At 28.8% G+C, this 13,651-nt stretch overlaps 2 protein-coding genes across 2 annotated transcripts; one reads left to right on the top strand and one right to left on the bottom strand.

Moving 5' to 3' along the window:
• Positions 1-553: 553 nt before the first annotated feature.
• LOC126836613 (protein penguin) lies at positions 554-6,823 on the bottom strand. Its single transcript, XM_050570177.1, has 12 exons — positions 6,625-6,823; positions 4,505-4,813; positions 4,208-4,419; positions 3,884-4,114; positions 3,593-3,801; positions 3,324-3,507; positions 3,128-3,256; positions 2,911-3,065; positions 2,581-2,726; positions 1,185-1,352; positions 1,011-1,101; positions 554-923 (listed from the first exon to the last, which is right to left on the bottom strand). The coding sequence occupies exons 2-12, from the start codon at positions 4,785-4,787 to the stop codon at positions 788-790; spliced, it is 1,944 nt and encodes a 647-aa protein (XP_050426134.1). The 5' UTR covers positions 4,788-4,813; positions 6,625-6,823; the 3' UTR covers positions 554-787.
• A 124-nt stretch (positions 6,824-6,947) lies between these two features.
• Positions 6,948-12,988, top strand: LOC126836614 (small glutamine-rich tetratricopeptide repeat-containing protein beta-like). Its single transcript, XM_050570178.1, has 7 exons — positions 6,948-7,125; positions 9,927-10,157; positions 10,244-10,371; positions 10,446-10,595; positions 11,027-11,257; positions 11,577-11,642; positions 11,704-12,988. The coding sequence occupies exons 2-7, from the start codon at positions 9,927-9,929 to the stop codon at positions 11,840-11,842; spliced, it is 945 nt and encodes a 314-aa protein (XP_050426135.1). The 5' UTR covers positions 6,948-7,125; the 3' UTR covers positions 11,843-12,988.
• The last annotated feature ends 663 nt before the right edge of the window (positions 12,989-13,651 follow it).

The raw sequence follows: 13,651 nt of genomic DNA on the forward strand, positions 1-13,651 counted from the left end.
TGTTTTCATAACTAGCTCAACACTGGCATTTACCTGACCAGACACCGGACCCGCTGTCTATAAGGGGGGGGGGCAAATGTTCACCCTGCCTACCCCCCAAATGACATCATTGCCACCCCTTGCTCTTCAAAATCGAGAAAATCCTTAAGCAACTTATATATTTTTTAACTTAAATATATTTTATAACTTTTAAAAAAATACATTTGTATGGAATATTCTTAAGAAATAGTATTATGAATTTAAAATTGAATATTCATTGGAGAATTAACTATAATGAGCAAATTAATACAATTTTTTAAGTCACGTTTAAAGACAAAATTGTAATAGATTCAAAGAACACCTCCGTCAAATAAAGAAAAAAACATTACACAAATACAAAAAGATACCTCTTCTGTTAGTTTGGAACCTCATAATATTTTTTTTTTTTTTTTTTTTTATGTTTAAGACAATATGTTGATAATATCAACATTTAAAGAGTAAAAAAAAACCCCAATTAATTGAATTAAATAGAAAAAAAGTGAGTGAGAATCGATTCATTATAAATACAAAGTAGCATAGTCAAAATTCTATTTGTATTTATTTTTTACAATTGTGTCATATTGTAGAAAATATAATAACATCAAAAATAAAAATATCACAAAAGTAAGAATATAATATTGTTTTAACTTACAAAAAATTAAATCTCTACCTAAAAAGTAATATTATATACCTTACATAAGTGATTTACATTAACAATGTAACACGTAATACATTTAGTAAAAAGTATTAACAAATAGGATTATTGATATTATGCTTTCTCCTTAAGTTTTTTTATTAACACTTTGGCCCCTGAAAAACTATTGGTTTGCAATGTTTTCATCAAAGTCGGAGTCATTAACGATTTTATGTTCTTTATGGCCGAATCGATTTTGGATTCAAAAATACTAGAAAAAATATAATATAGTATATTAAATACAAAACTAACATAACTGTTACATTATTTATTTAGATAAAAGTATGTCGAAACTTACGCAACAAGCAAGAAGCATGTACGATTGCACTGCACCCAGGATTTCAATATATCTTTAGTCAATGACAACGATAAAATTTCGGAAAACGTCGCTAAAAATAAATAAATATATTATATATTTATTATATAAATATAATTTATAGTTAAAATTAAAAAGTTAGTTAACTAGTCTTACTTTGATCTTTGTCAACTATAGCCTGGTCGTGGCCTATCAGTTTTCGTAACATCATGTGAAGACCAGCGTGCTCATACATCGGGACTTGTTTTTCTTTTTCAGTTAATTGATTATCCGAATTCACTATATGATTCGCAATAGCTGTCATTGCTTCTTTTAAATTTTCACCTATACATCAAATGTACCCAGAAGTTCATTTATCGACATTCGACACATACTACATTACACAATTGTGGATATCAAGTTTATGTTAGTAATGTAAGTTATTTTTGAATTATTTTTTTCCATAAAATCAAATAGTTCTATAATATTTATTTTTTGATATTAATTATTAATATTTATCAATTTTCAAAAATATGAGTTATATTCTTTACGTGCATACCCGACAATATTTACTTATATATATTATAAATTGTTCCCTATATTTAAGGTTGACCTAACTTAACTAAAAAAAAAACCACAAATAATTATTTATTTACTTTTTTTTTTTAAATCATATTACTACAACACTAGTTTGGTAATTTACAATTATTGTAGGTACAATTTTAGTTTAAAGCTGCATAATGTATATTTCACCTGTTAGGTGTTTTTCAACCTAGACCCTAATTCTACTACCATAATACCCATTACAAGGATTAGACAATTTAGACTATACATGAGTATAACATAGTGTTACTTATCCCTAACTTGTTTTATCCTTTTAAATTATGAAATTGAATTCTAAAAAGGTGGTGATAAAAATTGCTAAGAGAATAATTATAGGACAGAGTATTTCTTATTTTGCAGAAAATTATATGCTTAAGCACTTTACCAGTGTGTGATGTAGTATGTAGCTGAAGGATAAAATATTTAAAAGAAGTCATGCCATACAATATTACGCCTAAACTTTAATAGTACTTATGTATGTGATATCTTTAGAAGAGTACATTCAGTCAGATCTAAGACCGTTTGTTTTATAACTTGCCTTCCATTGTTCCCCCCCAAAAATATGTAATGTTAATGATAGAATAATAATCATTTATCAGTTTTATTATTCTAAAATAGAGGTTTGAATTTATTTCTAAATAATTATTATTTAAAAAAAATTAAAACTAAAAATTGTAAATATAAAAAGTTAACATTTTTGCCGATTCTGTTGAAAAGAAAATATTTTTTCTAGTATGTCTTGGATCAAAATTGTACTTAGACATTTGTTTTAATCAAGAAAAACAGTGTTCAGTACTATCTTTAAGCACATAGGTGGTTGTAGGTATCGTTTCTTGTTTGTGAAGTTAGGTTTTTTATTTTAGGTGTTTGTGAAAACCATTAATGGACATTCTATTTTGGTCATATTGGCTTATAGGAGGTTTAATTGAGTTTAAAGGACAGGTAATAATTATAAAATTATGAACATTACCACTTCCTGATTTCAGAATTCCTAGCAAAACCATTGCTATTGATGAGTTACTTAACCAAAACTGTGGGTTTTCTTGAACATGTTTGAGAATACGATCAGAAACAGCATTCAACAATTCTTTGACGCGTATCTCATCTTCTTTTTTACTAGGAACAATCAAAGATAATACAAAATACAGTTGAAGTTATTAAAAGTTTTACTATGGACCTGTAGGTCTGAGTGCATGGGCCCATTCTGGGCCCACCCGTTAACTAACTAAAACTAAGTATACTAAAAGTTTTGTCATCTCTAACTAAATATTTATCGAGCAACATGGTAAAAGTAACATACCTGTCTTTAACAGAATCGCCCCTCTTTAATTCTTCAATATCATGTGGATGAAAATATGACGAATCTCTCCAAGAAACCAAGTACAATATGACTCTACGACCATATTCATTAGTAGCAATAGTGTCTAAGTTATTTAATATTTCTGGAATAATTGTCTGAAAATGTACAAACAATTAGTCAACTAACATAAAAAAAAACTAATTAATTTTTAGTATACCTTTTTTACAAGCACTGTGTCATCAACAGAATCGAAAAGTGCTAACAAAATTAAATGTCCAAATTCCATATTTACTAAATCATTAGTAGCTCCAGTAGTTTTAATATGCTTCAGAATAGATTTTTTTTCCTAATATGACAAACAAATTAAAAATTTATTTTTAAAAAATAAAAATGTATTTGAAATATTATTTTACTTTAGGCGATGATGTCCACAATATGTACATAGCGATATGACACCCACTCTTGGATGTATAGAAATGTTCCAGCGGAAATTCTCTAAGTGATGTAAAAAGTTCACCACAATCTTTACCACCAGTATACAAAATGTACTCATAAATCAAATTGTGTACCAACGTGGTCTGCATGGAGTTCTTCTCCCTAAAAACAAAAAAAAGTATTAATAAAAAAAAAAAAATCGAACATTGTTTCTTATGAAAAATAAATTTTTTTTGGTTTTTATTACTTTAACATGAATTTTTTAATGTGTTCTTTAGTCTTTGCGAGAATAATGTCTTTGGTGTTTGGGGAATTCTTTAGAACATCAGCAAACGAGAGCACATTTTGCGCTTCACATAAAATGTTTGATGCTCCGTACATTTCGTGCATCATTGAATTCTGCTGCTCCGGAGTTGCGTAAGTCGTGTAGATCAAATCCATTATTTTCGAAGCATTCTATATGCCCCATTGACAAACAAACCATTAAATTATTGTTATTTCCTTAGCATTTTTTATAACTGATATCACCAATACTTACGGTACGCAATGTAAGCTCATACGTTTTTCCTTTCAACGAGTTAATCATGAGTTTTCGTTGTTCAACATCTCCGTGTTTCAACATGTTTTTGACACACAAAGAAGCGTACTTGGAGAGTAGCATTTTCGGAACATGTTTTATCAACTCGTTAATTACTTGTGTACGAATTTCAGGCGTTCCTAATTTCAACATCCATTGAACGATACGCGATGTATCGTGTGACTGAACCATCTAAAAATAACAGCAAATATACTTTATCTGTCAGGATAAAATGTTAATACATTTTAAGCATAATTTGGGAAATATTTTCTACTAGGCACATACAGGTTCTAAGTGAGACTTGGAAAATTTAAGAAGATCGTTCAACAATGTTTCTTTTTTCTCTTTGGGACAATCCTCTCTGCGTACGTTTTCCCATAACTGTTTAACTTTTAAGGTGGTCTCGTAAAATGGACACCTTTGTTGCTTACGTTTCACTCGCAAGTCTTGCTTTTCTTTTTTAAACTCTTTCCAATTAGGTTTTTCTGTAGGTTTATCTAATGACAAATAAAAAAAGGTGAAATAATATGATTTTAGGTTCTTATGTAAATTAATGTTATAATAACATCAACACAAAATTACCTTCTTTTTTGTCTGGTTTTCCTTTTGGTTTTTTAGATCCTTTTTTGTTTTTAATAGATTCTGATGTAGTTGATATTTCTTTTTTCTTATTTTCTTTTTTTTTAACCAATAGTTTTTTAGGTTTTCCTTCAATTTTAGACAATTTTTCATCTCCAGATTCAATCAAATCGACATCCCCTGATGTTAAAGATTTAGTATAATCAATAGTTGTTTCTTCATCCTTTAATTTTGCAATTTTTCCTTTGAGATTATTATCTTTAGCTGATGAACGTTTGACAGTCATTTTAAAAACAATTTTTAAGAATAATACTAAAAAAAATTGATGAAATTAATTATTCAGGAATGTGTAACACATAACAAAAAAAATATATATAAATATATTATGTAATATACTGCTTTAAGTCTTTTAAGTAGTTCATGTTTTACTTATTTACTTCATACATCTTAATTATTTTTAATAAAACTTTTTTTATAACCAAAATCGGCCTAATCTAAATTATGGAGTCCTGATTGAAGAAATTAATATAGACATAAAATGTTAAAAAAAGTATTTTACACTTTCTAACCAGACAGATTTTGTTTCTATTGTTAAAGACTAAAATAAAAAAAATAACGAAGTCAAAATAATTTATCATCACATTTATGTTTTTACAATATTAGAAAATGTTACTCTCATTATGTTAATTAATAGTCCCAAGAGGTCACCTCTCTGGGACCAAGCGGCAACGGATACAGCTTAACTTCAGTTGCCGAGTATCAACTAAGGTGAAATGGCCATAATTATGAATATTAGAACATTTATACTTATGGGCATTTTACAAAATAAATTTAGTATTAAGATATTTTATTTACAAGATCAAATTTTTTAAGGTGATGCATAAGTATGTTTTTTAGACTAGAAAAAATTATTAAGTAAATTTCATGGAGTTTTTTGTTTTCAAAGTTGAATATTAAATAAGATATTTATAGGTAGTAACAAAACTTTTTGGTTTAAGTGTTTAAATTTAATTTAAATTACTTAGAAATAAAATAGTTTTTTTTAACTAATTTTTGTGTATGGACTGGAAGAAGGTTTTAAGGCTTAGTTCTTAAAAAGAGCATAGTAGTCTCTTTATCTAAACAGTTGCATTCCCAAAGGTCAAGAGCGAGACCACTCGTAGCCAAGTCTTGAACCAGCAACAGTAAACTCTAATACACTGCCGCCCTACCTACTTAGTCCCCCATTTTAATAATTAGCATTAATATGGCACAGAAGTATAGAGCAAAATTTTTCTTTTGTGTTACATTTTTTTGTATCTCCGATATTTTATAAAAGGACAAAACATTAATAATCAATGATTTTTGTTTTACTAAGAACTATGCGATTTTTGCTTTTACCTAATAGCCTTTTAACCACCAAATTATAATGGTACAACATAATAAGACGTGTTTTGTGACCTTAATATGGCTATCAAAGTGTCAATAATAGTTTCGCTTTGATGTAGGCTATTCTTAATTTCCTCAAAATTGCACCAACTAATTGTAAGGGATAGAGCATTTAAATCAATGTCTTGTGATACTATGACCAAATTACATCACTGGAAATTAGGAATTAATAAAGACAAATTTGTTCTCCAATAAGTTCAACTACGATTAAACCAAACAGTTGTGTTGTTAAATAACTCAGCAGTTATTTACAGGAAGAAGTTTGATTTTTGTTTTAAATGTTAAGAAGTATATCTGCGTAACATATATTGACCACACTTACTTATCTATGTAATACTTATTCAAGTGATGACCTTCAAACATAATTTATAATTCTTACATACAAGATATGTGTGTATTTATGTTATAAAACACGTGTATATAGCAGACAGACAGTTTGCAAATACAATGAAACCTGTCCTAGACGAAATCGCACAGGACCAAAAATAAAATTCAAACTACACAGTTTTATTAGGAGTCTTTCAGTAAAATATACATGAGAAGTCGTTTGGCAAGACCATAGAACAATTTCGCCTCATACGGTTAATTATTTATTTGCTGTGTCCGTTTTAGACAGGTTTGACTGTATTCATTTTTTCAACTACAAAATCCTGGTACGTCCTCATAATAATGAATCGACAAAATGATTTACTTACTTGATAATTAGTACTCGGTTGTCAATAAGATCACCAAATCGTTTATATTCAACTGAATGAATAAGTTATTCGTTAGATAATATATATTTTGCAACGTGCAAACACGATGTAAACAAAGTTCGAAACCAAACCTTACTAGATTCGAGAATCGAGTCGAATATACAATTGCTCGGACCATGTGCATTTGCAGTGTTTACAGTTTTTGATTTGATAAAGAAAATTGATAACAAGCCAATAACTGTTATCAAACAGAGGGCTGTAATGATTACGTGGTTTTCCTTTTGTTAGCTTACCAACTAATTGTTATCTACAAAATATGGATCGGCCGTGGTAGATACTAGATATCAATCGCACAATACTAACGCATCATTGTTCCAAAGTTGAATTTAATTCACATAGTACTGACAATTTTTCAATTCATTCCCATAAACTGTTGTTGAACCGCGAAAAGCTTTATTTAGCAATAATTTACTCAGTTCCATTGACGTTCAAGTCGCAGAGGTAAGTCACAAGAAATGTTATTTGTTCTTGTTGTAAAACACAATTTTTTGATGTTAAGATTAAACTTAATGACACGAACAACAGCTCTTCGTAATAGTAAAATAGTATGAAATATGTTAATCTGTTGTGCATAATTCTTAAACTGTACTCAAAACCAAATACTACCATTGTTTGCCGTTTCGTTTATTACATTGTTCTTGCACTTTCATGAACTAATTTTCAATGTTTTCTCAATCAAGTTTTGTGCTTATTAATGTTTGAAAGTTGGACTCCTTTATAGTTACTTTATTCTTCTTCTGATATTTAACCCTAAGGTTGGCTTTGTAGTTTCCCATATTCTTTCTACTCATCTCTAGTAATGTCCATCTCTTTGTCACCTTGATCCATACTGCTTTACTAGGAATTTAATGTGTTGGTATCCTTCTTCCAGATCTCATGGAAGTTGATAAGCCAATATTTGGAGTATATCCTGTCTGCCATCCAGTGTCGGCCTGGCTGTGGCCATAGCCCCCATTTATGTTTAGGCTCTGGGATCTGGGCATTTAACACATTATGTGGGATTGCTAGGTTAAAACAACTGTAAAATATACAAATAAAGTTGTTTTTGGGAGCCCTCTAAAGATTTAGAGTCCGAGGCCCTTTAGATACCATGCCAACCTTGCTACCATCAACAAATATTTCCATTGCCATAAGTTCTGTTATGCAAATTGCCAATGGTCGGTAATAGTGGTAACTTCTGCCCTCCACTACCTCATTTTAATCACTTCTACGATAAGCAGGAGTTACTGTAGGCCTATTCTTACCCCCAGTCCACAGAATAAAAAATCATTTTACACATAATTGTAGGTTTTACTTACTGTTGTGATCCTAAAATAATATAAACAGTTTATATTGACAGTTGTATAACCGGATTTATTTATTGAAGTTTAAATTCTAGAAATAATTTTGAAAAACAAACTCATTCTTTGCAGTTTATTTAATACATAATTATTTCTTTATACATGTAATGTATAATATACGTGTTAATAAATAACAAGTGTAATTAGTTGAATGCAAGAAAAAGCCATGTTAAAAAACCATTTAGAAAAAAATTGTAGTATAATTTAAACAATTAATGTTTTTCAGTTAAAACAGCTTATTTTATATGTATTATATCCTTTAAAACTCTTCAACAAATTAAATTTCCACAAATTATAGAGTTATAATAATCATATAATAATAAGCTTAGATCAGTGGTGCAAATTAAGTTTGGAGTCTTAGAAGACCATAAGACCGACAATAATAATTAACAAAATTTTCCTCACTGATTTGAATCCAATTTTAACTAACCAAACAAATTTCACATATAAAACATTACTAACAATTTTACATGAAAATGGTTTCTTTTATCAGTTCAAGCTAAAATGATGTTTGCTTTTTAGTGAAATCAGTTGCCGTTAAAAATGTTGATCGCTATACAGCCGCCGGTGGCTTCAAACATTTGGTTATCTATTACTGAATTTTAGGTCGCAAGCTGCAGCACTACATTATTTTTAGGAGGCCATACAGTTGCTGGCGGCCGTATATCCTATTTTATTATAATTTGAAATCATTTTGATGGCACTGTTTTAATGTTTTATAGAATTGTATCATGGTGTAGAGGGGGAAAAACGATTCAAACTATGTATTATTTACTTTAATATGATTATATTAAATGGCAATTTTGACTATTTAAATTTTAGTCATTTTAATATTAAACAATATTGTCATTTCACTCAAATTCCTAGGGTGGAACTTACGAATTAGGTTATTTATTGGTTAAACTACTTTTTTTATATCAATAAGTAAAATGGACAAAAGTGTGGGAGGGGATTCAAAGATCTGAAGAGGTGCCTCCATAGCATATTTCTCCTATTGGGCCACTGGTGTATATTTATTATTGTGCAAATAATTATTTGATAACTAAAAATACAAATTATAAATTTAATTTGAGGCTGTTATAATTTTATATTGTTTAAATCTAAATTTATGGTTCAACTGGTGTCAACATTTATACAACACTAACACATAATACAGGGTGCGGCAGGGGGTATGGTGATTTTGAAATGACTGTTAGGCGCGCATTGTGGTTACACTGTTTTCAAAATGTTCAAAAATTTCGCCACCAGTCTACAAGAATGTGTCGACAAAAATTGATGCCACCTAACTGATGTATATTTTCGCAGTTGATTATTTTATTTTTATTTTTTGCAAATGGCAATGTTTGAGTAATTTATGAAAAAAATAAATTTTAAATTTTAAAATTATTTTGAAAATAAATATGTGACAGTCATTTCAAAAACCCCATACCTCCCAGCCGGCCCCTGTACAATACAACTTCTTTCTGTAGTATATAAAACATAACATATATGTATATATGATGCTGAAGGTAAACGTTTTCTTCCATGGCTTTTCCAACCCTCCACCCTTCATTGTTATATTATGTTATATTGATCTGTGGTTTCCAAAGCTTTTTTCATGGCTAAATAAAGTTATAGAGTTCATTTTGTTTTCACTTTACATCTTAAAGGGTGTGGTATATTCAGTTCAAAGTTTACAGGACTATAGTTTAATTGTTTTATCCGAAGAAATCATTTCTATCATTATCTAAAGTTGATAATACTAAAAATAACCATATAAACTAAAGTATTATTGTTAGAAGTAATTTACTACGTGAACATTCTTCTATAATATTGTTAAACATGAATGTTAGTTATAATCATCATATTAGTTTATTAATTCATGTCAGTAAGTATTACATTTTGTTTTATTCAATTTATTAGATGGAGGAGAAAAGGAAATTAGCCATACTGATTATAAATCATTTGAAGAAAGAATTAAACACAGCAAGATTTTCTAGCGATGCCGAAGAAAGTTTAGAAGTAGCTGTTCAATGCATAGAATCGGCATACAGTATAAGCCCGACTGAGTCAAATGGTGTTTCCATGGAATTAGAAACTATAATGAAAGAATATATTCATGGAGATGATAATATTGAATATGTTTTCGTTAAGGTAAATATACTTCCTTAAGAACTTAAAAAAAGCACTAATAGTACAGAATATATAAAAAATAATGTTGATAATTGTTTTTCCTACAGTCAAAGAGTTCAAAAGCTCCCGAAGCAGCACCTGAAAGTAACGACCAAGTTGCCGAACATAACAAAAACTGTGGAAATGAGTTCATGAAAAATCAGGAATATGAAAAAGCCATTGATGCATATTCAATGTTTGTTTAAAAAAAAAAATGCTATTATCATATTTTTATCCTGTATATGTATACAGAATTTATTTTTATTTCAGCTCAGTAACATTAAATCCTACCAATCCCATTTATTATTGCAACAGAGCTGCTGCTTATAATGCAATAGGAAAATACAAAGATGCCATTGAAGATTGTCAGAAAGCAATTGAACTCGAACCTCATTACAGCAAAGCCTATTGTCGCTTGGGGTATCTATCATTATTTATTTGCACTAATAATAAATGTAAAGTATAAAATCCGTTTAGCGTCAACTTTAGCATATTTACCACTATTATTAATTTAGTACTAGGGATGTTCAACAGCTAACACAAATTGGAGCACAGTTAGAAATTAAAATACACAAACATATTTGTATTATACACATCCATATGTTTGAGTGCTTAACTGTATTCAACTTCAATTGGACAGTTATTTATGAAATTGACTGTTCAATGTTTTCTATTACATATAAGACGTTTTTCGTATCTTTTAACTAATAGTTAAAAGGTTTTTGAAACAATTGTAAATTGAACCGACCTATTTATAAATATATTATATGTCGACTAGTGTGCGTTAAGCCAGCAAGGGTACTGAGTTTACCCTACAAAAACTGTTATTTTAATTGTTTTTTTTTTATCAGACTTGCGTTTTCACAAACAAACGATTTTCAAAAGGCTGCATCGTGTTATAAGAAAGCACTAGAATTGGATCCGGAAAATGTCGGTTATCAAAGAAACTATCAGTTGACACTAAATAACATGCAGTCGAACTCGGGAAATCAACAACCAAATGCAGCTGATTTCAACATACAAGCCCCAGATTTGATTGAAACTGCTACCCGTTTAATGAGCGATCCTGAGGTTTCTTCAGTGTAAGTGTTCTACATGACTTATAAAACGGTGTATTTGATTAAACACATTTTTGTTAACTAACAAGAATGACACTAATAAGTTTACTTATATTAAACAAAATTGCTGCGACTATAATAAATTTCAAAATATTTTAATAAAAATGTGCAATTATGAAAATAAATTACTTATACATTGGTAGATTATTCTAAAAACTCTTAATAAAAGTCTTATTTGTCTGATAATTTTTTTAAATTGTATCTCAGCCATTATTTTAACTTTAGTACATGAATTATAAAATAAAATGATGGTACAATATTTTAATTTTTTTTTTTTTTATAGTTTGACCAATATTATTGGAGATGTAACACAATCTGGTGGTGCTGGATTAGATAGATTAATGCAAGTGTAAGTATATTAATAGTAAATTAAAAATTGCATGACATTCAATATTTTTCTGTTGTTATAGAGGGCAAACTATAGTAACACGCTTGCAAACATCCAACCCAAATCTGTTGGACGGACTTCGTATGCAATTCCAAAATGCTCAAAACGAAGGACAGCCGCCGCCTCAAAACAGATTTCCTAACGATAATAATCAGTCTTAAGCATTATAACCCCTTAAGTCCGTCGGTTTATTACTTTATTTTCTCTTAAACTAACTATAAAACTTTTTATTAATCATTATTATTAATAATTGGTGTTGTATAAGTGTGTAGACATTTTTTATTGTGAGAGTATCATGATGTAAGACAATTCATTTTGGCCATGGATATCTTAGGATAATATATTATACAAATTATTAGAATATTATAAAAGAGTGTTTAAGGTCGTTACATAAAGAACGTCCATATTATTGTAATATATAATTCATTTTAAAAAATTAAAAAAAAGATTATTAATATTAATCCCAACCAAATATTATAATTTTTTTTTTTTTATTTATAAAAAAATGATAGTATAAAAATTAAAATGTGTTAAACGTTTTTTTTCTTTTACTTTAAGCAATACCAAACTTGAAAAGAATTCAATTATTGGAGAAATTAAACTTTAATATAAATGATAGAATTTGTGTAAAATCATCGATGCGAACCTGAGAAAGTATTGTTTCTACAATAATGTGCTTTCATATATTATTTTTAGTCTGGGCCCACGATATCTCTTAAACTGCTAAACCGATTTATTCATGTAGCAACAAGTAAATATAGAGTGGGATTATAACATATACAATTTTCTCGGAAATTTATCGTCAAAATGGTTTCTTATTAAAGAAAAACCGAATAACAATGAAAAAGTACGCTTGACTGATGTAAATTGCTACGTGTGATTGTGAGTCAATTTGTGAAATATTTAAATTATACTGTTGTTTACGATACGTACCCATAGCTGACAACAGCAACAAATAATCATAGACAGACGATCAATCCACTATCTTATACTAAAAATAATATTCTAAGCATATCATTGCCATTACGATGCTTTTATCGACATTTGTAGGTATTAATACCATCAACAGATTCGCATCGAAGCGTTTATTTAAAAGTGATTTTATGACTTTCAGTTACAAGAATTCCTGTAGATACGTGACTTCCCCACTAAGCCTCGATCCCTATGTACTGGCTTTTGTATTCTTATTTTGAAGTTGACTAGAAATTTGTTATAAAATGATTGTGGTTTCATTAGTATTAATATTAGTAATTGAAATATTTTTTGTGACTTAATTTTGAATCTAATATATTTTAATTTTTAATTTACCTGAGCATTTGTACGGTTTTTATTTATATTAACACTGTTATAAGTAATTCACACAGTTCACAACAAAGTGTACGGTTTTGAACAACGCCGATAAAGACTATGAGGATTGAAATTTTTCTTTACAACAGTAACTGATTAAAATTTGATGATGATTAGGTTTCATTTTGACGAAATTTTTCTTTTTTATACGATCTATCGAACATAGACGTCTGAAATTCAAACAGTTTATATATGGTTGGATAAACTGGATAAGTGTTAAAAATTTCGGACCTGTGATTTAATTTCTATAGTAAAAATAAGATTTGTCTTTGATGAAGTATTATATAATTATTATCATAGATCATATTTTTATTTGATTTTTATATTTTGTTGTGCAAAAGTAAAAATATGAATATATATTATATACCTACTTTTTTTTTGTCAGATTTTACGAGTGTAAGAATATTTGAATTAAAAATTATTTGAAATTGTTTTAAGAGTACTTAAAGTGCTTCGGTAGTACATATAGGCACTAAAATTAGAACGATACAGAGTAGATTAGCATATAAGGATAACACGTGAAATAGTGCAAAAAAGAGTTACCGCCTTGTAAGTCCAGTTGTGCAAAACAACATCCTTAACTTGTTATTACTTTATTATTTCGGCGATTTTTTTGTTCATTA

This window comes from Adelges cooleyi, unplaced genomic scaffold, assembly GCF_023614345.1.
Source record: "Adelges cooleyi isolate 19-005CV unplaced genomic scaffold, UGA_ACOO_1.1 ACOO_flye_CR_arks_rails_tigmint_CR_PRNA_247, whole genome shotgun sequence".
In the NCBI taxonomy this organism is placed as follows: Eukaryota; Metazoa; Arthropoda; class Insecta; order Hemiptera; family Adelgidae; genus Adelges; species Adelges cooleyi.